The sequence below is a fragment of the Agrilus planipennis genome, unplaced genomic scaffold, assembly GCF_000699045.2.
Source record: "Agrilus planipennis isolate EAB-ADULT unplaced genomic scaffold, Apla_2.0 scaffold196, whole genome shotgun sequence".
NCBI lineage: Eukaryota > Metazoa > Arthropoda > Insecta > Coleoptera > Buprestidae > Agrilus > Agrilus planipennis.
Window position 1 is genome coordinate 286,906 of NW_020439032.1, and position 22,019 is coordinate 308,924.

Consider the following 22,019-nt stretch of genomic DNA (forward strand, 5'->3'; position numbering starts at 1 on the left):
CGGGAATCGAACCCGGGACCTTTGGCTTTACGCACCAATGTTCTGACCACTAAACTACGAGAGGTGACAACAACAACCACGACCAACCGACCTACAAGGTTAACGATCCGTCGAACTAATGTAACTATATACTGAATATACTATGATTAAACATACATATAATTTAGATATCTTTTAGAAGTGAGTTAGTTTAATATGAAATATTATTCTGAAAATTCATTTCTGAATTTTTTACCCACTACACGCTACCTCAAATTAATGAGGGAAAAATTGTTGCTGTTGTCACACCCCCGCCAGGAATCGAACCCGGGACCTTTGGCTTTAAAGGGTAGTTTGTAGTGGATAAATTAAAAATCGAAAAAATGATTTCAAATTAATATTGCATATCAATCCACTATTAAGTAACTAACAATGTCATAGGATTTCATCTGCCATACTGTTTTTTCACGTTTTTAAAGCCTCTTTAGATATTATTTTGAGACATTTAAGATTTTTTTTACATTTAATGGAGGTTAATATTTAACAATATTTAAACATTAATGTGAAATTAATTTTCAACTCTATAAATTACTTCAAATTAATGAGGGTAAATTGTTATTGTGATCACGCTCTCGTCGGGAAGCGAACCCTGGCTCCTGGTTTGACGCGCCAATATTGTAACTACTGAGCTACAATCGATGACACTAGCAGCAATGACTATACATACTTAAATCACAGAATCCTCAAAATCGATTTATAATAATATCAATATAAGAAACACTGAAGAAACCTTCTACATTTAATAAAAGTTAATATTTAAACATTAATCTGAAATTATTTTTTTACCCTCCTAATAAGTACGTATCGCGTCGTTGCTGCTGCCATCTTTCGTAGCTTAGTTATCAGAGAATTAGTGCGTGTAGCAAGGACGCGGGTTCGATTCCCGGCAAGGGCGTGTTAGTAACATCAATTTTTTCTCGTTAATTTAAGATACTTTATAAAGGGTAGAAAATTAATTTCACATTAATGTTCATTTATTGTTATTTTGAGTAAAAAATTTGCAATAGATCTCCTATTACAGTACAAAATTTCACATTAAAATTTGTTTATTTATGTTTTTATAACAAATTAAAAATCTCAGCATTCTTAGTTTATTTGAAAAAAAGCGTGCGGGACGATAGGCCACACGGCTCACACGTGAGTGACCATAACGCGCACCATAAGAACACACTTTTACTGTGTAGTTTAAAAAAGGGCTTTCCTAAAATTTCAATGCAATGAGTTCCCCATAATTTATATATAGATGGGAGCTCTTATTAATTATGACCTCAATTTTATCTCATCTATATTTTCTCTTATAAGAATTTATTCTAAATACTTATACAGTAGAAACGATCCTACTTTTATTATAACTTCTGTGTTTACTAAAAAACAATTTTCACCATCTTTTTATGCTTTATTATATGTAATATGTATATTTAAAACCGATTTAAATTGGTTACATAACGAAGTCATATTTTACTAGTGGAATAGCAAGGATTAATTTTTAGTCGTATTTTTAAATCAAATTAATTATATAAACACCAAAACACTCTTAGTTAGTTAATAACTGAGGTTGGCACCTTAATGTTTTATTATTACTAAACGTTTTGTGATATTTCGGGTGTTTTAGTGTTTATTTAGTTAAGTACCACAGTACTCCAATTAGTTTTATTATAATCAAATCTAATTATTTAAATTCGTCTTTTAAAATCGCGCTCTTATTACCATAAGTTTCATCGATCACCCTGTATATATTACTAATGAATATTATTAACTAATTATTTTAACACATTCTCAAAACGTTATCACGAACTTGTAAATTGTTCGAATTAAAGCCTTGAATGTTTTCAACCTGTGTAACACCCGTGTACGAAGTATTGTAGCTCGTACACTGTTGTGAACAACGACAACTTTTATTTGTTATACAGAGAAACAGTCTGTTTAAGCAACTTCGTAGTCAGCGTTCAACTTTTAACGGTCGTTCTGGCTAGTGTAGTTGTGGTCTGGCAACATCTGCATTCAATAGTAAAGTTTGCACTTCAAAGATTGTTATTCTAGTGTTTATTTTACAAAATTTTATATTTATTCGCCGGTTCGATGGAAATTATTTACGTGCAAACATTACGCAGTTAAGTGAAGGTGGTTCAAACGTGCACATAATAGACAAAAGCTTTCAGGTTCAGGTAAACGAAAATCTGTATTATTATAACAACAGTTTTTTCCATCTCTCTCACTCATCATTTATCCATTCGCCCGTGTTTCAGTTTGTAGTTTGCATCGTTCTTCGGCCTTAGAAAGTTATACAAAGTTTTACAAGTTATTATAACACTGTGGTATTGCAGTATTAACGTAGATAACAAATAATACAAACAATAATATTATTTTTGGTAAGCCTATTTTTACTGTATCATAAATCTTTTCGAACTAGTTATTAATATAGATTTAATTTTAAAGAGTTCACAAGTTTGCAATTAGTTATGGAAAAAATTTTTTGTTTTGCACACGAACGTCTAACTCAATTAAGACTATTTTCATGTACTTAATGAGGTAACATTCCATTAATTTGTGTGGATGTAAAGTGTACTTTATTATCGTAGTACTTGTAGTAGGTAGATACTTAAATTACTGAATTAAATCTTCCACAAAATTTCTATCTTAATGTACAATTAGAGCGTGTAATATTCAATAAAACAGAGGCTTCTTACTCATATTCTAAATATATCTATTTAATTACATATTTTCGTTTACAAATATGTACATGACTTTTTTTAATCGAACATTCAACTTTTAACACTGCGAGGAACTAACACACGCTGTGTAAGCTACAATATCGGATGTGTACAGTCTATAAAAAAGTTACTGAATAGATGCCTGTACAATCCCTCTAGCAAAAATTATAGTAGANTTGTGATTTGTACGTACAGGCATGTAGTGGTACACATAAAGATAAGTAAATGACAATATCTGTTCGCTCATCTTAAGTCAGAGCAACAAAAATGAAGGACGTCATAATTAAGGGGACAGGGCGGTTGCACGAAGATAATATTTTTATAAAAATTAAGTTTTTTTTTAAAGAGGCTGTAAATTCTTAGACGGGCCAGTAGATTTTAAAGTGCTGTCTTAAAAAGTACTCGAACAGGAAGAGAAATTAAAAAGAAGGAACTGATTTTGTAATGTAATGATTTTTCACGATTTTTGAGTTGGAAAAAAAAGAAAATTCTCCCAAAATTTTAATTGATTTTACTTTTCTGAACTAGCAACCCTTTTCGTTTCGTTTATGTATCACAAGGATTATCCAGCTACGTTGTAATGTTTTGTATGTAAGTAATATAATATTTTTTAGGGGAATATTCTTTTATCCTACAACGCCACGTTCTATTAGGGGATTTCCCAAATTGATTCGCTTGTCTATAGCAGCAAAAGTTCGGATATTATTTTTTCATTAGTTTTACACACTTTTCTGGAGATTCGTAGTAATACAACTCTGTGCTGGAGACCCATTTCTGTCACACTGCATGTAGTAAACTCGTTCAGAAGCCAGATCAGTAGACTAACATGTGAATATTCTAAAGATTCCAAGAGAATCAAAGGGCTTTGGATTGTGGAACGGTACACGCAGAATTAGTAAATAGTAGTCAGAAATTGGAATTTTTTGCTTACAAACTCATGTTATCTACCAACGATAATAATGCCTGGGCGTTCCGTACGACTCCAGATGGATACGTGTGTTAGAAAGCGTTTGCCTGGGTCTGTTTCGCATCGTTCCCCAGAAACCCACTCGCCCACCCACATCCACCTGTCCGCCTACGTCCCAATTAGAGTTACAGAAGTGGGATGAAAAGAGCCAAAATAAAAGGTGACGGCGCAGTGGAAAGTACCAGTGGCCAAAAGCGTCGTTCTCCCGGGGGGTTGTGTGCGGGACCGTTGGGGGGTGGTTGGGGAGGTGGGGAGGGGGCGTCACGTTTAGTTCGCAGGTGCCGTGACCGCGATGCTCGGCTCGCAATCGTGCGCCGGGCGCTCCATTCACCGTTGAGGTTTCTTTTTTCGAAAAAAGATTTTTCTGTCAAGTCTCCACCCGCTCTCGACGATAGGCCAATCGACCCATAGGCGGAGCTCGTCGACGACGCCGTCGCCGCGGCGCGCAACGTCAGGTCCCGGACCTGCATCTTTCATACGTTTCGTTTTAATAAAACATGAACATTAAATATAAAAGTTCCAAGAACTGACACCTTACAGTAATTGATTTTGTTTTTCTGTAACGATTTACACGCCCCTTTCGAAATTACTGTGGCCTTGTTTCTTGTCAGAGGTTCGGTTTTTGTTTCTTTTTCTTGTTGTTGTTGTTGTTTTTATGAAATTAATAAATGCCGATATTTTTCTCGTCAAACAAATTCTTTTGATCTTCGCTTGTATTTTTTCATAATGTGTAATTGTAAGATTTGGGTAAAACTTCTCTCGAACATTACCTACTGATTGGCCATTGTTCGGACTTCACTTTTCAACGACTTAAATTCTAAACAAGTGAACTAATTCGTTTAATTTACCATCTGTCCTTAATTTTATTTCCACATTCAGCCGTGTTCTTTGAGAAGAACATTGAACTTCAACGTCTAACCATCAATTTCTTTAGAATCCAGAGAACCTTCGTCAATAAATTGATGCCATCAGTAGACAAAATTACGAAAAAGTATGTAAATTCCAATATAAAGTGTTCTTCTTGAATTGCCTGGAGACAGACAAATAGTCAAATACATTCTTTATAAGATTTAGATTGGTCCCTCCCTCGAACTTATGAAAGTAAGATAACATTTTTTTCTTACGGAGAAATCCAAAGTGCGTCATCAGAATAAACGTCACATAGACCTTTTAGGGTTAAGATCATTGTCCTGTCGTCCACTACATGTAGGTACCGTTTGTTATCCTGTGCATTTTCCTAAAACTACAACATCCCATATCCTTAAGTATTTGTGAACAGTAATCCAATCTAGATGTACTTAATATATCTCTAACTAGCCCTTCATGCCTGTGAAGATGTCCTACCAACCTATCTTATCTATTTCTTATTGAATTCCATGGGGAGAGTACGATTTCCGTGGCGCCGCAATCTAATGACTGTTTTAGCTTAATTGGCCCAAAATAAAACGAAAATGAAGAATAAAATTTTTCGATATCTCGCTTCGTTTTCGAGATATCGATACTTGAAATTATAACTCAAAATTAGTTGAAAATTCGCTTGATAAAATAGATGGCGTTTAATACGACGTCTAAAATGAAGATTTTTCTTTTTTAAATATAANTATCTTAATGTACAATTAGAGCGTGTAATATTCAATAAAACAGAGGCTTCTTACTCATATTCTAAATATATCTATTTAATTACATATTTTCGTTTACAAATATGTACATGACTTTTTTTAATCGAACATTCAACTTTTAACACACTGCGAGGAACTAACACACGCTGTGTAAGCTACAATATCGGATGTGTACAGTCTATAAAAAAGTTACTGAATAGATGCCTGTACAATCCCTCTAGCAAAAATTATAGTAGATCTTTACTTTTTTTTAATTGTACCATTAAGAGTACCTATAAAGATGAGCTGTATTGTCAGTATTTTTATTTTTACTATTGTAATTTATAGCAACAATTTCCAAGTTTTCCCCTTTTCCACTAACTTACCATGCCTCATCTTTTTAAATTTAAAGTAGGTTCTGAATAAGGTACTGATTTTTTAATGAGAAGGAATAAATTAAGAAAAAGCCTTAGTGCAATATTCTTCTTCTGCAAAAATTGAAAAATTAAAATCCCAGTAAAACTTCCAATGTTCCCATAAAAATTTCCCTTTTGAACTGATTGTCTATCTGTGCTACAGCATCGGGACGCGTCGTCTTGTTTTCAACAGAATGCGTTCCGCGTCATCATCTTCGTCATCATCGTCGTCATCGTCTTCTTCCCCCGGGAGCCGAGATCGGGAGGGTAAGGAGCTGATTCAGTGCCCCACCATAAACTGTGACGGCATGGGACATGTCTCGGGCAACTACGCTACCCATCGCAGGCAAGCACACAATACATCCATCTCCAACAAAACTAACATCCCAAAATGGTGATAGTCAGAAAAAATACAAAAATAACGCAGTTACTATTTATTATTATCAATACCCGATTGTCTCATATTTCTTCATCCCCTACCCCCCTCCTGTAGATACAGCAACAAAAACAGCACTTACTACTTACCTACTACTACCCTACTTTTAAACTTTTTCAACTTTCTTGACCATGCCTCTACAGTTATACACTGATCACTGAGTCAGGTCTTTAAACTCACAGCAATTCCTGAACGAAATTAAGATATTCCTTATGTTTTTTTTCTAACTTACTTCGTCGGCCTTGGTATGGGAAAGAATAACATCCTGTGTATAAACTTTTGTGGGGATGGGGGGAAGAGTTACTATTTCTTTGATAAAATTTCTAAAATTGTACTGTCTGTAAATTGGCATTACATCAACTTTTGCTTTTACGATCAATTGATAACGAAAGACATATTGTTCTTTTTTAATTAATGAGCTAAGTGGATATCTTCGCCCTGGTCAAGTATTTAAAATACTACAATTACCTGTAAACAGTGTGTGATGGCAATATACCGTCCGTGATTTATTGAAGTTGCTTATGGCGTGCTGATGAGAAGTAATAAATCCGCGTCCGGTAGTATCGATAAGTTGTTGACCAAGAACTTGTTCTTTTTTTAAAGTTCATCACCCTGTATATGCATTTGTAAATGTTTTTGAATAACATTATCTTTCTTGTGATATTAAAATTCTTTACATATGTGTTTCGTAAATAGATGCAGATACAATGTACATGTTGGTAAATATTTTTTATATGGAAAATAATGGCTATGTTTTCTGATGTAAATGAATGACCTACTAATTATAGTAATTTACCAACCACTTACCTACGTTTATTTTAAAAAATTTTAGATACTCTAAAATTAAAATCATCGGTTTTTTGTGTATTTTTTCTATAAGAATAAAATATAAAAGAAAATTCCAAACGATCGTTCGATATATCCTGCGCTTTCTTTTTAGTTTGTCGGGTTGTCCGAGGGCAGATCGCTCTCAAATACAGACACACTCACAAGAATTGAAATGTCCCACCCCTGGATGTGACGGATCCGGTCACGTAACAGGAAATTATTCATCTCATCGGAGCCTGTCAGGATGTCCAAGGGCCAACAAGCCAAAAAGTAAACCGAGAGATGGACAGGACTCTGAACCTTTACGGTAAGTTTTATTTACAAAATTTATTCGTCGAAAGGAAATAATGCGCAAACTTTGTACTTTTTATCCTACCCAATTTCTACCTTGTATTTAGAATTATTTGATATTCATTTTTCACGCTATCAGATGCCCCATTCCAGGTTGCGATGGTTCAGGACATGCGACAGGAAAATTTCTGTCGCACAGAAGGTAAATCGTCTGTAAAGAAAAACAGCAAAAGTAATTTTTTATTTATGTTGTTAATAATAATACTTTATATGCATGAACTTTTTAATGCAAACGAAAATTTGTTTTGCCGTTTGATAAGACACCCCTTTATCCACCAACCACTATCTACAACATGACCAAGAGAACAACGATTAACATTATTTATTAATTTAGTTATTTTTCAGACCATAAACTAAAATTTATGTTATGCCTACATTCCCTGCCATCCCGCTAACTATTGTACTTATATAAGTAAGGTACAAACGTATTTTTTTTTTTTTTTAATAAGCCTGATGTTATTTTTTTGCAAGATAAAAATTATATGGTATTATCTGCGATATAGAATAGAAATTGTTTTAGTGCTTCTGGTTGTCCAATCGCCAACCGGAACAAAATGAGAGGAGTTTTGGACAATAGCGGAAGCACAGATCACAAGGCAGCAGTTGCTGCCGCGGCTGCGATGAAATTCGAAGGTGTAAATTGTCCAACCCCCGGTTGTGATGGTACAGGACACGTGAACGGATCCTTCCTGACCCACAGATCTTTGAGCGGCTGTCCAGTGGCAGGACAGACGGCTAAGAAACAGAAGTATGATGAAATGCCATCGTTTTACCCTAAGGCCTATGCAGGTTTGTATTAGAAACATGAGAAATAATTATTTTCCTGACGGAGTTTTTTGTTGTTAGGAATGGACGGTCAACCTGGATCCGGAGAAGACCTCATGACACTGGAAGCCGAAATATCAGAATTACAAAGGGAGAATGCCCGAGTTGAATCGCAAATGTTGAAACTGAAGAGTGATATCACGGCCATGGAAACTCACTTAACTCATGGAGAAAAGGTAATACATATTAAGAAGAATGTATAGGTTACAAAGCAAAGCCATAATCATTACATTGTTATACTTTTTAAACCTTTTCAAGTAGAGATCAATATATTTATTTAGAAACATCAAGATAAGCATGCAAAGTTCTTAAACATTGTAAGTGAATTTATATAAATTGAAATTAGGTTTGTGTACACAAATGCACCTAATTTTAAGTTTAAATTCGCCAGCGTTTTCGTAAAAAAGCAATAGGACTACACTAACCCTTTCCCACCAGGAAAACCAGGCTCTCGCCCATCGGAACAACAACCTGAACGAATATTACGAAAACATCCGCAACAACTTCATCAATATCCTGTCGGAAAGGGTGCGACTTCCCCCGGACGGCAGCGACGTCCCGGAGAAGATTGGACACGAAAACTTCGACTCCTACCTGAACAAACTTCAAACGCTTTGTTCGCCAGAGAACTATTGCACCGAGGAGAACAGACCACTGTATGAAACGGTCAAGTGCGTTCTACAGGACTTCACCGTGCTACCTACACCCATTTAATAATAATGGTAGTTAATTAGTTTTTCATTTTACGATAATAATAATATTAATAATGNCTCACATGTCTCGGCATATGCATGTACGAGCGTCTACACCGTATTTATATGCGTATGCGCGAAGAAGAATGCACGTGTCAAGTGTTTGCCGCGGTCGCTGTCGACGCCCTTTGCCGTAGCTTCGAAACCGCCGTCGAGCACACGCAGGGCATCTCCCAACTTGAACTGCTGTATGTCGAACTCACTCGCAAAGAACAACAAAAGCAACTACGCAGAGAACAGAAAAAACTCAAGAGGAAACGCAAGAAGGGTCGTGCCGCCAAAGAGACAAATGGTTGTGACAAATGCAAAGATGACGAGGAGGAAGAGGAAGAACTGGAGGACTGTTCCTGTTCGTCAACAAAATCTGATAAAGGATGCCAACCTGCTGATGGAAAAAAGAAAGATCCACTAGTGAAAAAGAACAATTTGGAAGCGACTCGTCGCTGGGTCGACGATTGCAAGTGTGAAAAAGAGAAAAAGAAAAATAGTAAGAAGAAGTATAACAACAGTAGTAGTAATAGTAGTAATGATAACGGCTACGACGCATACCTGGGGGATGACGAGCACAAAAAAGAAAATGGTTCATCGAGCGATCACTCCCACGACTGTGGGTACTCTTCTGAGAATGGTAACGGTAACGGCTGCTGCGAGACCGGGTCCTTGACGTCTAGTCTACCAAGTTCGCCAGACGGGTCAGAAATGGCGTGTTCAGACGGCTGCTGTCAGACCGAACAGGACTATGTACCCTACTCGAGATTCTCCTACGGAAATGGACAGCAACTTAGTTTACAAGAAATGTTAGAGGTAACTTGTAATCGTATTTTTTATTAAGTAATACACTAGAATCCAAAAATTTCACACGAAAAAGGTTTCTTATCTGTGATTTACCGCATGTTAAAATATTGTGTATTATCGCGTAAGTGTTTTTATAAAGTTTCGTTATTGTTATCTTATCGCACTTAATTTTTAAGGATTCTTTTTTTTTTTTCATAATTATTTCTATGGAGTTTTCAAATGGAAAAGGGAGAGCAAAAAAATATTTTCTAAATTTCTTAGTTGAGGAGGTTCCGTTGTTGTTACTCTAATAAGTATCAGTATTGTTCATGAACTGTTGTGTAATGTACATGTACATATGCCAAAGAACTAGTGTAACACATTCAATTTTCAGCAAAGCATTTGTTCACACCAAATATATATGTTAACTTCATGTGTTGTTAAATAAATTTGATTTAAACGGATAATTGAAATCAATTTTCCCTTTATTATTTATTATTTTTTATCAGTTACGTTAACAAATGCTTTATTTTTAAGCTTACTGTCGATGATTTACCGCAATAGAGCTTTTTATCCTCTTTCATTTGATATGTCGCATGATAGGAAAATGTTTTATATTTCCCTTCGAATTAACGTTTTTTATTTTGTCAAAACCTACTTTGTAAAATAAGTACAGGGTACATTTATTCTGTTGTTCGAAAATTCAAAATGGCGTCCGTCACGTTTCTACTCTCCAAAACACCATGAACTTTTAATTTTCTTCGTTTTACAAAACTCTCTCTTTAACAGTAATAATATTGCTGTTGGTTTGTGTTAATTTACCTCAAGAATAAAATAGGTACTTGTGGTTCTTGTATATATAGACTTTTAGAGAGTTTTATCTCAAAANTTGTCAAAACCTACTTTGTAAAATAAGTACAGGGTACATTTATTCTGTTGTTCGAAAATTCAAAATGGCGTCCGTCACGTTTCTATAATTTTTATTTTTCTGTCGAGTACAATAAACTAAGCCAATGATAATTATTACGCTATTGTTGTCTATTATTTTAGATGTATGACAAATTGATATTTTCTTTGCATGTATTTAATTTTTTACCTTATTTTTAATGTATGCACTGATCACCCTGTAGGTACATGTTAAGCAGCGTCATCTGTCATTGCGTTTATGAACTGTAAAAATTTACCGTCGCGTTCTGTAATGTCCTGCTTTATCGTTTGAGTAGGTAACAAACCACAAGTGAACAAAATTCAAGATTCTATTTGAGTAATGTTTTCATGAGTTTGTTGTGAAAAATAGAAGTAATTATGGCAGAAATACAACACAGCAGATTTGAGAAATCATTAGGATTATTAACTACGAAGTTTGTCAATCTGTTACAAAAGTCAAACGGAGGTGTATTGGACCTTAAAGTTGTATGTTGATAGTTGATTTGATAACATTGAAACATTTATGTTTATTTTCGCATTAAATCAACAGGCTGCCGATCTCTTGGCTGTGCGTCAAAAGAGAAGAATTTACGACATTACAAACGTATTGGAAGGAATTGGATTAATTGAGAAAAAGAGCAAAAACAGTATCCAGTGGAAGTACGCTTCTCAAATGCTGACATTCAGTCAAATGATAACTTTTTTTGTTTTAGGCCTTTTGCTTATAGAGAAGCCATTCCTGGCTGTAACTCCCAAGAATTCACAGATAAAGTTGCCCATTTAAAGAAGGAACTGCACAAACTTGAAGAATATGAAAACATGTTGGACCGACATAAAATGTGGATAGAACAGAGCATAAAGAACATCACAGAAGATATTGACACACAACGATATCTTTTTGTTACAGAAAGAGATTTTGCAAAGTTGTATGATCAAGAAAAAACAGTATTAGTGATAAATACACCTTTGAACACAAGTGTTCAAGTACAGGTCAGTAAATCATTTATTGTCCATTAATTAGATTAGAGAATCAAAACCAGACACAAGCAACTGAAGGTTAAGCAAGTCCCCCAACCAGAAATTAAATGCTCAAAGCATTTTTTTAAAAATTACTGTTTTACTATATAATATGCGTAATAATTTTTTTGTATTACTCTATAAACATATTTTATGTGCTGATGTTTTTGTAAAATAAATAACTATAAGCTTGAAATTCGTATACTAGACTTAATTGTTATTGTTAATTTTGAATTGCTGTTTTCTTTTGTAGGACTCAAAACTTGAAAATAATTATGAACTTAAAATTAAATCAAGTTCCGTACCTATAACTGCCAATTTAAAGGCAGATAGTAGCAATGAAGAAGAAAGTAGTAGTAGAAAGAGGAAAAGAAGTACAGATACAGTAAGCTTTTTTAGTGATATTGTATTTACAATTTAACTTTTTAAATTATGNGACAGTATTGACAAAATTAAAATTTTCTCAACATAATCTTGCCCCTACCTAAAACCATATTTAATGCTAATTTGTCCTGCTGACATATTTGGTAAAATTCTAGGGACAAAATAAGGGCTAACTTTACTAGTTCCTTTACAAAATGCAGCATTTGTTTCACAAATATCACGCAAGTCTACCATCCCCATTCCCACAGCCACACCTGTAGATTCCAAATCAGACTCGTTTAATTTAATCCATTTTGCATCTTTCAATGCCTCGTTTGCAATTAGTAATGCAAAAGAAGTTGCTAAAGACATTGATCTCAATTCGGTTTTAGAAAAGTGATTTTGTACATTAAACTCCGACTCATTTATACAAGCTGCTACCTTGCACGGCAGGTTTTCGTACTCCTTTTCTTTTAATTGTTTTATTCCACATTTTCCGTTAATGACATTGTGCCATGACTCTCTCAAGTTGCACCCCACAGGAGATAAAACCTCCATTCCCGTTACCACGACTCTTCGACGCATAATTACACATTCATTTTATTTTAAAAATATTTCCTTGGTGTACTATACACAAACTGCTTTACATTTATAGTAACATTAAGAGGAATAACATAAAAAATTAAATAAAATCAATGTTCTTTATAGGTTAAGAAAGACTTTGACATAGACATAACATAGATAAGATTGGATAAGATTAACTATGGATAAAATAGATATTTGACAACTGGAGTATGACATCGGAGCATCATCTATTATTTAGCCACTTAGCCGTAAAAAGGAAATATGAAGTGTTTTAATTTATACAGTAGATTGATTCCGTTTACGGAATTATGTCGAGAATTTGTAAAATGTTAGAATTATTTATATTGAGTTATAATTTTTTGAAATAAACCCGTTAATTTTTGTACTTCCTGCGATTTAAGGAAAGATGATCTTCTACCCAAATATGTCATGAATAACCAGGGACGGATCCAAAAAGGAAATTAAGTTTTCCTTAAATGCAGTTTCTGGAATGAGCTCCGTTAATAAGCCGTGTTTATCAAAATTCAATACTAAATACAAATTTGAGTCACTCAAGTCGAGAGTCATTTTTACATGTATCTTCATTAAAAATGAAGTTATTTTTTTTATATTCAAGGGCAAATCTAATTCAATTTTTTTCACTCAGCGTTACAGTACTAGGTCTTAGAACTCTTAGAAGGGTAAATTTCTCCCCCTTGGATCCGTCGCTGTGTATAACTATATATTTCAAAAACGTAATTTGTTTTAATGTGCCGCATTATAATATCTAGAATAATTCCACTTGAAGAACTACCGTCGAGGACTAGCTGATTCCTTCGATTTTGAGGCAGTATTGCCATGAGACAGTAGAAATTTCCTCCCGCGCCGCTTGCCCCCTTTTCACAATGGAAAGAGAATAGTCTTTGTTAAGACCATCGTTGTCGTTTGTGTAAGAAAACTATTATAATTTGATATTAAAATAGGAATATCACCACAATTTTTATGAGAGATAAAGACTAACAAACGTTTCAAAGAAATAAAGCTAAAACAATTTCCTCAAAATTTATTAATTGAAAAAAACAGCTACCACGCATTAACTGTTGTAATCAATATAAATTTTGTAATTAATGTCTTGTGCCTCTTTTTGTTTTTTTTTTTACACAAATTTACATTTTCAGTTTATGATAAATTCTTATTTAAACATTTTTTTGGTTTTAAATTTTTTACATAATTATGCGAAAACGGTTTTTTATTTTTCATTCAAAATAAGGCAAACATTGAATTATTTTTTTTAATCAGAAAAAACATTCTAAATAACAAAAATATAAAAAAAAAGAAATTTGAAATTATCAATATTCCACGGTTATAAATATTTATTGCTGTCAAGTTGGCTAAGAAATGATAATACTACACCAGAGAAATTGCACGTGTGAGAGTCATCTGTTAATAATCTTTAAACTTATTATCAGAAAAACCAATGACGGAAGTCAAATTCGGTCAGTTTGCAAATGGCAACTAGTAGTAGTTTGAGAAGAAAGAGATTGGTCGTTTGTGTAATTTAAATACAAAGTATTAAGAATTGTGTTTTAAGGAACCTGTCTTTATTAGTCTATTGTGATTTAAATGTTTTAAAATTTAAAATGGCAAAATTAGTAGACGTGTATCATCCTTCTAAGCCCCTTAGCAGGAGACAGTTACCCGTTGCCATCGATAAAACTTTAACGGTAATTTATATCTTAATAGAATTGAATATAAATGAAAATTACTACTTTTGTGACATTGCTTTTCGTAAGTTACTTGAAAATTTATTTTATAACTTTGTTTTTATAGATGGTCATGGACTTGAGATCCATGGGCCTGGCTTGTGATAATCACCAAGTGAAAAGTAAAGAACTAGAAGAATTCAATAGGAAAATGAACATTCTCACAAAGGAAGAACTTGCTTCTGCTTTGCAAGTGACTAGATCGGATATGTTACATGTTTTAAATCAAGTTGTTCCTTGTGTTGGTTGTCGGAGAAGGTAAATAAGTATTTTTATATTTATTAATAACCTGATGTAATTATATTCAATACATTTAAAATGGCATAGAATCGTATTAAACAGTGCCTTTTTCAGTTCACATTTTGACCTACTTTTTTTTAATGTAAAATTTAGGTTCCTATTTGGAGGTTATGTCAGTATTTTGTTTTTATTTCATACAAGACCTAGTTTGTGTTAATAACAAATGTATTCAAAGTGCAATTGTAACGCTCATAAATTTTGTACTGTCTAGAAATTATACTAATAACGAATTATTTAATATTTTAGTGTAGAACGCCTCTATTACCACTTTTTTAAAAATGGACATCCAACCTTAGACCCAATTGTAGTTAGACCTGATGGCTTTATAACGATTCATGAGGACAAACAAACTCCTCAAGTTCTTTGTGGACTGTTTCATGGGCATAGGTAAGTAAATTGATAAGTGGCCTTTGCATTTTGTTCACTGTAGGAATTATTTCTCCATTAATAGAAAAATTCACTATCATGAAGTTGTTAGACAACCTTTTCCTTAAAGTTAAAATACATTTAAAAAAAATAGAAAAAGTTAATGTAAAAGTTTAGTTTGTGAGGCTGTAATCTTTTGATATCTTATAAGTTATGGTTTTTAAGTAATGTTATTCAACCTTTACATTTATACTCTTAGTTTCATTACTATAACACTATACTATACTCTTACTAAGCAATTTTGCTGCTTTTATTTATTTCTTATAGAGCTCTCATTTCTTCACTTAATCATCTAGTAATTAATTTTAAATTCTTGCTGAGTAATTATACTTTATATAACGTACAATCTGAATTGTATATGTTCAAACATTGATTTTTTTCGCTTAATTTTTTGTAAAATTGAAAGGTATCTCTCTTTGCTATCATTGTCCTTAGCCAATCCTTATATCCTTTCTCTGCCTTTCTGCACATGCTTATCTTCTATTTCTACACATTAAATTTCAAATATTTATTTAACAATTTTGGATTATTTAATCTTACACAATGGTATGCTTTCATTTAATTAATATTGTTCAGTTTCCATATTTCAATTTTTTTTTGTATTTAGTAACTTATTATATTATTATATTTCTTTTTAAAGTGCAAGACTGAATAGTTTGGTTGATAATCAAATTCGTCGGAATAAAAAAAGTCCTCGTTGTATCTTGCATTCGCTCGATTCACAACGTAGTCGCCCCATCACTCCAACGTGGCGGGACGTGTGGGACTGCATGAAACCTGAATGCAAACGGGACTCTTGCATCATTGAGGCCAGCACCCTGCATACCACATTAGAAACGTACCTGCGTAAACATCGGTTTTGTGGAGAATGTCGAACCAAAGTTCTTAAAGGTTAGCCTAAAGAAAAACATACTTATAAGTTCTTATGTAGTTACTGATAGGGTATAGTCCTAACATCCATTAAGTCAGACTTTTTGCACGAGTTGTCTGGTTATGTGTATCTTAGAATTTGTACATTGGTTGTTAAATTTACATTTACTGATTTATCGTTATTTTTCGTTTTTTTTCAGCATACACGTTATTAGTTGAAGATCCAGAACCATGTAAAGAAAAGGGTTACGTGGCTGGACTTTACAGTGGCATCAAACGTTGTCTCCCTGACAAACATATTCACCTGCAAACAAAGACTGATTACATAACCAAGCTCATAGGACGTGCTGAACCCGAATTATTAGGAAGGTAAGTAATTAAAATTAAGCTTGTTTTTTATCTTTCTAATATGAAACCTTAAAAACTATTCCTTACAAATTCATAAATACTTCGGCTATAAAATTGATGTAACGTCTTCGTATATTATTAGTGTTTTTTCATCATTTAATTTGGTTTTATTAAGTATATTATTTCCATGTTTAGCCGAAGGGAACGTCATGCGAAAACACTGGAAATAGCACAAGAAGAAGTGCTCACATGTCTCGGCATATGCATGTACGAGCGTCTACACCGTATTTATATGCGTATGCGCGAAGAAGAATGCACGTGTCAAGTGTTTGCCGCGGTCGCTGTCGACGCCCTTTGCCGTAGCTTCGAAACCGCCGTCGAGCACACGCAGGGCATCTCCCAACTTGAACTGCTGTATGTCGAACTCACTCGCAAAGAACAACAAAAGCAACTACGCAGAGAACAGAAAAAACTCAAGAGGAAACGCAAGAAGGGTCGTGCCGCCAAAGAGACAAATGGTTGTGACAAATGCAAAGATGACGAGGAGGAAGAGGAAGAACTGGAGGACTGTTCCTGTTCGTCAACAAAATCTGATAAAGGATGCCAACCTGCTGATGGAAAAAAGAAAGATCCACTAGTGAAAAAGAACAATTTGGAAGCGACTCGTCGCTGGGTCGACGATTGCAAGTGTGAAAAAGAGAAAAAGAAAAATAGTAAGAAGAAGTATAACAACAGTAGTAGTAATAGTAGTAATGATAACGGCTACGACGCATACCTGGGGGATGACGAGCACAAAAAAGAAAATGGTTCATCGAGCGATCACTCCCACGACTGTGGGTACTCTTCTGAGAATGGTAACGGTAACGGCTGCTGCGAGACCGGGTCCTTGACGTCTAGTCTACCAAGTTCGCCAGACGGGTCAGAAATGGCGTGTTCAGACGGCTGCTGTCAGACCGAACAGGACTATGTACCCTACTCGAGATTCTCCTACGGAAATGGACAGCAACTTAGTTTACAAGAAATGTTAGAGGTAACTTGTAATCGTATTTTTTATTAAGTAATACACTAGAATCCAAAAATTTCACACGAAAAAGTGTTTTAGGTTTTTTGATTTTCAATGTATCTTTTTAATTGATCATTGACGCCAAAAGTATGGATTAAAAAAATATATACGGCATTAAAGTCGGCTTCTTATTTCGCAAAATTTCTTCTATGAATGAATATTTGAATAACTATTAAATATAATCAAAATTTTGATTAGTTATTGTTTTTATTTCAGGATCACTTTTATTCCGACGACGATAGCGATTGCTACATAACTGCAGAGGAAGTATTAGAGTTCAAGACGAACAACAGGCAGGTGTGTGAGAAGAGAAGGGAACTGAGGGAAACGTTACAAAAGAGGTTTGCGCATCTATGCGTTTACGGACCAACGGAAGTGCCTCGTGTGCTCACTCAGTCCAAGTAAAAACATTTTCTACATTACTTTTTCTTTTTTTGTTTATATATTTTTTTTATAATTTTAACTGTATAACTGGTTTTGGTTCGTTCACGTTCGTCGGATTTATTTACCCAATATATCAACAATCATTTCACCATTTTTACCCCGATTTTTTGTGGGATAATTTTCACTAGTGGAATAAAGATTTTGTTTGGTAAACGTGACCATTTCTCTTGTTTCTTTTTTCTCATTTAATTATTTTGCTTCTGCCTTGTTCTTTCAAAGGCTTTGTGCAATAGATAAATACTACTTAACAGCGCAAATTGAATGTCTGCATTATTTAATAAAACAGAAACTTCACTAAATTCGTTGCGGCTGTAAAAAATTTCAGTTCTAATTTTAGTCAAATAAATATAAATACTTAATGTTTAAATCCAAATAACTACTTAATAATATAATTATTTCGTCTAATTTTCTGTGTATTCTTTTCTCTAGTTTATATATTAATTTCAGTTTAGAATATTTTGCCGGGGCAATAGGAAGTATTTTTTTTTTCTATCAAAAGAAATAGTATTGGCAATTTCTGCATTTCCTGGCTACTTCAATTAATTTTTCGCCGTTACTGAAATTAGTGAAATTTTTGTCTCTTAATATTTTGGCAATTAACAAGTAGTAAACGAGCTGATTCATCTAATTATTTATCATAGACCAATTTGTAATGAGAATGAATAACAGAGTGTGCATATCTTAAAGAAAAAGAACTGTTGTACTACAAAGGATGTTTTCAATGAAATGCTTTATTCTATATTGGAAAATTATCATTATCCAGCAATTTACTGATGAAGTCACTTCCTAAAGGAAAAATTAGTAACTGATTTGCATGTATTATATATTATTTTAGTTGAAATCTAACACTCCTGTAGAGCCAATTAATGACTGAATGTTTATGTTCTTTAAGGAGCTTCAAAAGTCTTAATAGTTGGGAGGTGTGACTTTATCGGTTATTTTTTGAAAATTAATTAAATTGAAAAGTGAGAGTTATTTGTTGCATTCCAAAACTGTTGTTATTATAGATTGTTTTTTTATTGATATCGGCAAATGCTTCATGTATCTGTAATTAAAATAAAATGTAACCTTATAATCACTTATGTTTTAAATAACAAGTATACGCGTATAATAGATTAATTTTGAAATTTTAATATGTTTATCTATTAAATTACAATTAGTTAAGTTTTTTATTACAACGGTAACTTTTATATCTTAACATTACTCTTCAAATTGCGCCAAGCATAATGTAGCATTCGTGCCTCCAAAACCGAATGCATTTTTCAGAGCAATCCTACGACCCCTGGAGTGCCATTTTTTGTTTAATTCTGTAACAAAGTCGAAGTGTACCCCCTCAACAGGCTCCTCTAGGTTGATTGTGGGAGGCAGGATTCCCTCCTGTAACGCTTTGATAGTGAACACAGCTTCCAGATTTCCTGCAGCTCCCAGCAGATGTCCATGAGCCCCTTTCGTCGACGATACAGCAACGTTTTTCGAATACTCTCCGAAGAAACTGTCAATCGCTTTGGCTTCAATGGCATCCCCTATGGGGGTGGATGTTGCATGCGCATTTACATAACTCACTTGTGTTTTGTCGATGAGTGCGTCTTTCAATGCTCTTTGCATTGACAAAACTGCGCCTGAACCATCGGCCTTCGGGGTCGTTAAATGAGACGCGTCCCCCGATAAACCATAACCCAATATTTCGGCATAAACGCGAGCGTTTCTTCGTTTGGCATGTTCTAGTTCTTCGAGGACCAGGATGGCGCAGCCCTCACCCATCACAAAACCATCTCTTCTTTTATCGAATGGTCGAGATGCGTGGGTTGGATCGTCATTAAAAGAAGTGCTGAGGGCTCTCAACCGACAAAAACCTGCTATAGCCAAAGGACTAATGCAAGCCTCTGTCCCACCACAAACCATTACGTCAGCATCACCATTTCTAATAAAACGGAACGAATCTCCTACTGCATGGGCACCAGTAGCACAAGCCGTCGAAACAGAATGATTGGGACCCCTGCAATAGAAAAGGTAAATTTTTCAATTCTGTTTTTAAACAATAAATATGAACAATAACATTGAAAAAAGGTCGTGTAGAAACATAACTGGTGTATTCACATTTGTTAATTTATTGTATTTTTAGGGCATTTCAGCAACTTAGCAAAGTCTGTTTAAAATCAAAAATTAATAGAATAATAAAGAGCAACAAAAATTACTTACCTATTACATGCTCTTCTTTTATATTTTTACAATTTTTGAAATTCATTCCATGTTTATTTGCAGACTTTACTTAGTCACTGACAGTATTGACAAAATTAAAATTTTCTCAACATAATCTTGCCCCTACCTAAAACCATATTTAATGCTAATTTGTCCTGCTGACATATTTGGTAAAATTCTAGGGACAAAATAAGGGCTAACTTTACTAGTTCCTTTACAAAATGCAGCATTTGTTTCACAAATATCACGCAAGTCTACCATCCCCATTCCCACAGCAACACCTGTAGATTCCAAATCAGACTCGTTTAATTTAATCCATTTTGCATCTTTCAATGCCTCGTTTGCAATTAGTAATGCAAAAGAAGTTGCTAAAGACATTGATCTCAATTCGGTTTTAGAAAAGTGATTTTGTACATTAAACTCCGACTCATTTATACAAGCTGCTACCTTGCACGGCAGGTTTTCGTACTCCTTTTCTTTTAATTGTTTTATTCCACATTTTCCGTTAATGACATTGTGCCATGACTCTCTCAAGTTGCACCCCACAGGAGATAAAACCTCCATTCCCGTTACCACGACTCTTCGACGCATAATTACACATTCATTTTATTTTAAAAATATTTCCTTGGTGTACTATACACAAACTGCTTTACATTTATAGTAACATTAAGAGGAATAACATAAAAAATTAAATAAAATCAATGTTCTTTATAGGTTAAGAAAGACTTTGACATAGACATAACATAGATAAGATTGGATAAGATTAACTATGGATAAAATAGATATTTGACAACTGGAGTATGACATCGGAGCATCATCTATTATTTAGCCACTTAGCCGTAAAAAGGAAATATGAAGTGTTTTAATTTATACAAAATACAATGACGCTAGAAATTAAATGAATCAGAATTATAAAAGAAATTAATGAATGCAAATGAAATAATGTATTAGAACTCAATCTAAAAGTAGCCTGGAGTATTTTTAGAATACCGGCTAACCATATTTATGACATTAAAAATTTCTAATCGATTAATTTAATACATAACCTAAGTTCTTAAGCGAGTTATCATAAATTCCGGATAACTTTATATTATTTCTTTGTTGGTGTTTTGATTGCTTCGGTGCGTACTTTATAATTGATATACCATATATTATTTGCATTTATTTTATGATTAGAGCTGTAGATAAAAAATTTTCTTTTTGTTTTAGCATTTTGAACAATTTGCATATGAAGGATAGTTTCTTACAAGCCGTTGTCATAACAATATTTTGGACTGCATTTTAGACTTAGAAAGAAAGGTACAATTTCATTCAGTATTCTTTTTTGTTAATTATAAATTAAATTTTTTCAGGCATACAATTTATTAAAACTCAGCTTCACTTAATTATTTTAAAAATTAGTTTGTTGAAGAGAAACATTAAAAGATTTATACGTATTTGCTGTTTTACGGTTCAAAAAATTATTTTTAGAATTTTAAATATTTCGCGCCAGTCCAGACAGGATATGCTAATGCAGCGCCCCCCCTTGTGTCAATTTCGGTAACGTTAAGATAGTCTCATTACCAGATAAAGTAAATGTACAGGCCTGACGCTAGAAGCTGGCGGAAATTTTAAAATGGCGTGGATGCGCGATGGCACAAGTAGGCAGTTTTAGGTATAAAGATTGCAGCCCTCATTCTTCAGTATTCCTATCAGGGGCGTAGATTAAATATTTAAAAGCAGGAATCAGTGAGTAAGTAATAGACATACAAACAGAAAAACTAATTGTTGATGTTGGTGACAGTGATAGAGATTCCGATGATGACAGTGAATGTGAAAACTAACTATAAAACAAAAGCAATAGGTTAATTTTTTCTTTATGATAAGTCATGTTTTTACATTATTTTCTAGTACGCTACTGTCCCATCTGTATTAATACTATAATTTACGCCTACTGAAAGCTTATTTGTGTATCGGTTCCAAGTGACTTACCCAAATAGGTCATAAATGGGCAAGTACCTGCGCGACCGCTCGCCAGCTTCCTTCGTCAGACCTGTAC

At 33.9% G+C, this 22,019-nt stretch overlaps 5 protein-coding genes and 1 long non-coding RNA gene across 14 annotated transcripts in view; 5 read left to right on the forward strand and 1 right to left on the reverse strand.

The window, feature by feature from the left end:
• The window catches only part of LOC108738411 (myelin transcription factor 1), a 225,967-nt gene extending 217,035 nt beyond the window's left edge, over positions 1-8,932 (forward strand). For 3 of the 7 annotated variants that reach the window (XM_025976575.1, XM_025976577.1, XM_025976578.1), the window contains 5 exons: positions 7,108-7,302; positions 7,426-7,488; positions 7,867-8,135; positions 8,193-8,347; positions 8,610-8,932. In XM_025976575.1, coding sequence (XP_025832360.1) covers positions 7,108-7,302; positions 7,426-7,488; positions 7,867-8,135; positions 8,193-8,347; positions 8,610-8,885 — 958 coding nt within the window. In that variant the 3' untranslated portion in view covers positions 8,886-8,932. Of the gene's footprint in view, positions 1-7,107; positions 7,303-7,425; positions 7,489-7,680; positions 7,764-7,866; positions 8,136-8,192; positions 8,348-8,609 lie in introns of those variants that run through there. The other 4 variants (XM_025976576.1, XR_003231521.1, XM_025976579.1 and 1 more) reach the window with 4 other exon arrangements.
• Positions 8,933-8,947: 15 nt separating this feature from the next.
• LOC112905032 (gametogenetin-binding protein 2-like) lies at positions 8,948-9,754 on the forward strand (the record flags this gene model as incomplete). The annotated part of the gene is made up of 1 exon (XM_025976585.1): positions 8,948-9,754. A coding segment is annotated over one exon (807 nt), but the record flags the coding sequence as incomplete, so codon positions are not given.
• A 1,124-nt stretch (positions 9,755-10,878) lies between these two features.
• On the forward strand, positions 10,879-12,198 carry LOC108738420 (transcription factor E2F4). The gene is made up of 5 exons (XM_025976590.1): positions 10,879-11,110; positions 11,175-11,284; positions 11,338-11,614; positions 11,895-12,026; positions 12,181-12,198. The coding sequence occupies exons 1-5, from the start codon at positions 11,003-11,005 to the stop codon at positions 12,196-12,198; spliced, it is 645 nt and encodes a 214-aa protein (XP_025832375.1). The 5' UTR covers positions 10,879-11,002.
• A 691-nt stretch (positions 12,199-12,889) lies between these two features.
• On the forward strand, positions 12,890-18,832 carry LOC108738428 (gametogenetin-binding protein 2-like). Of its 2 annotated transcripts, none has more exons than XM_018471834.2 (7): positions 12,890-13,517; positions 14,399-14,589; positions 14,878-15,018; positions 15,698-15,948; positions 16,128-16,296; positions 16,471-17,305; positions 17,555-18,832. In XM_018471834.2, exons 2-7 carry the CDS (start codon positions 14,399-14,401, stop codon positions 17,741-17,743), a joined length of 1,776 nt encoding a protein of 591 aa, XP_018327336.1. In that variant the 5' UTR covers positions 12,890-13,517; the 3' UTR covers positions 17,744-18,832. The 2 variants fall into 2 exon arrangements, with proteins under 2 accessions (XP_018327336.1, XP_018327335.1); XM_018471833.2 differs by lacking the exon at positions 12,890-13,517 and adding an exon at positions 14,038-14,292.
• Positions 18,833-18,932: 100 nt separating this feature from the next.
• LOC108738412 (3-oxoacyl-[acyl-carrier-protein] synthase, mitochondrial) lies at positions 18,933-20,715 on the reverse strand. The gene is made up of 2 exons (XM_025976574.1): positions 20,109-20,715; positions 18,933-19,778 (listed from the first exon to the last, which is right to left on the reverse strand). The coding sequence occupies exons 1-2, from the start codon at positions 20,570-20,572 to the stop codon at positions 18,983-18,985; spliced, it is 1,260 nt and encodes a 419-aa protein (XP_025832359.1). The 5' UTR covers positions 20,573-20,715; the 3' UTR covers positions 18,933-18,982.
• A 307-nt stretch (positions 20,716-21,022) lies between these two features.
• On the forward strand, positions 21,023-21,611 carry LOC112905030. 2 transcript variants are annotated; one of them, XR_003231519.1, is made up of 3 exons: positions 21,023-21,102; positions 21,191-21,280; positions 21,452-21,611. It is a non-coding gene; the product is annotated as an uncharacterized LOC112905030 (long non-coding RNA). The 2 variants fall into 2 exon arrangements; XR_003231520.1 differs by lacking the exon at positions 21,452-21,611 and adding an exon at positions 21,334-21,417.
• The last annotated feature ends 408 nt before the right edge of the window (positions 21,612-22,019 follow it).

What these genes read in the sequence shown, in the direction of transcription:
- LOC108738420 (XM_025976590.1), top strand. Translation starts at nt 11,003, where the DNA reads ATGGCAGAAATACAACACAGCAGATTTGAGAAATCATTAGGATTATTA. An exon ending in GTGTATTGGACCTTAAAGTT is followed by an intron (nt 11,111 to 11,174) that starts GTATGTTGATAG and finishes TTAAATCAACAG; the next exon opens with GCTGCCGATCTCTTGGCTGT. An exon ending in ACACAAGTGTTCAAGTACAG is followed by an intron (nt 11,615 to 11,894) that starts GTCAGTAAATCA and finishes TTTCTTTTGTAG; the next exon opens with GACTCAAAACTTGAAAATAA.
- LOC108738428 (XM_018471833.2), top strand. Translation starts at nt 14,209, where the DNA reads ATGGCAAAATTAGTAGACGTGTATCATCCTTCTAAGCCCCTTAGCAGG. An exon ending in CCATCGATAAAACTTTAACG is followed by an intron (nt 14,293 to 14,398) that starts GTAATTTATATC and finishes TTGTTTTTATAG; the next exon opens with ATGGTCATGGACTTGAGATC. An exon ending in GAACCCGAATTATTAGGAAG is followed by an intron (nt 16,297 to 16,470) that starts GTAAGTAATTAA and finishes TTCCATGTTTAG; the next exon opens with CCGAAGGGAACGTCATGCGA.
- LOC108738412 (XM_025976574.1), bottom strand. Translation starts at nt 20,572, where the DNA reads ATGCGTCGAAGAGTCGTGGTAACGGGAATGGAGGTTTTATCTCCTGTG. An exon ending in AGCATTAAATATGGTTTTAG is followed by an intron (nt 19,779 to 20,108) that starts GTAGGGGCAAGA and finishes TTTCTATTGCAG; the next exon opens with GGGTCCCAATCATTCTGTTT.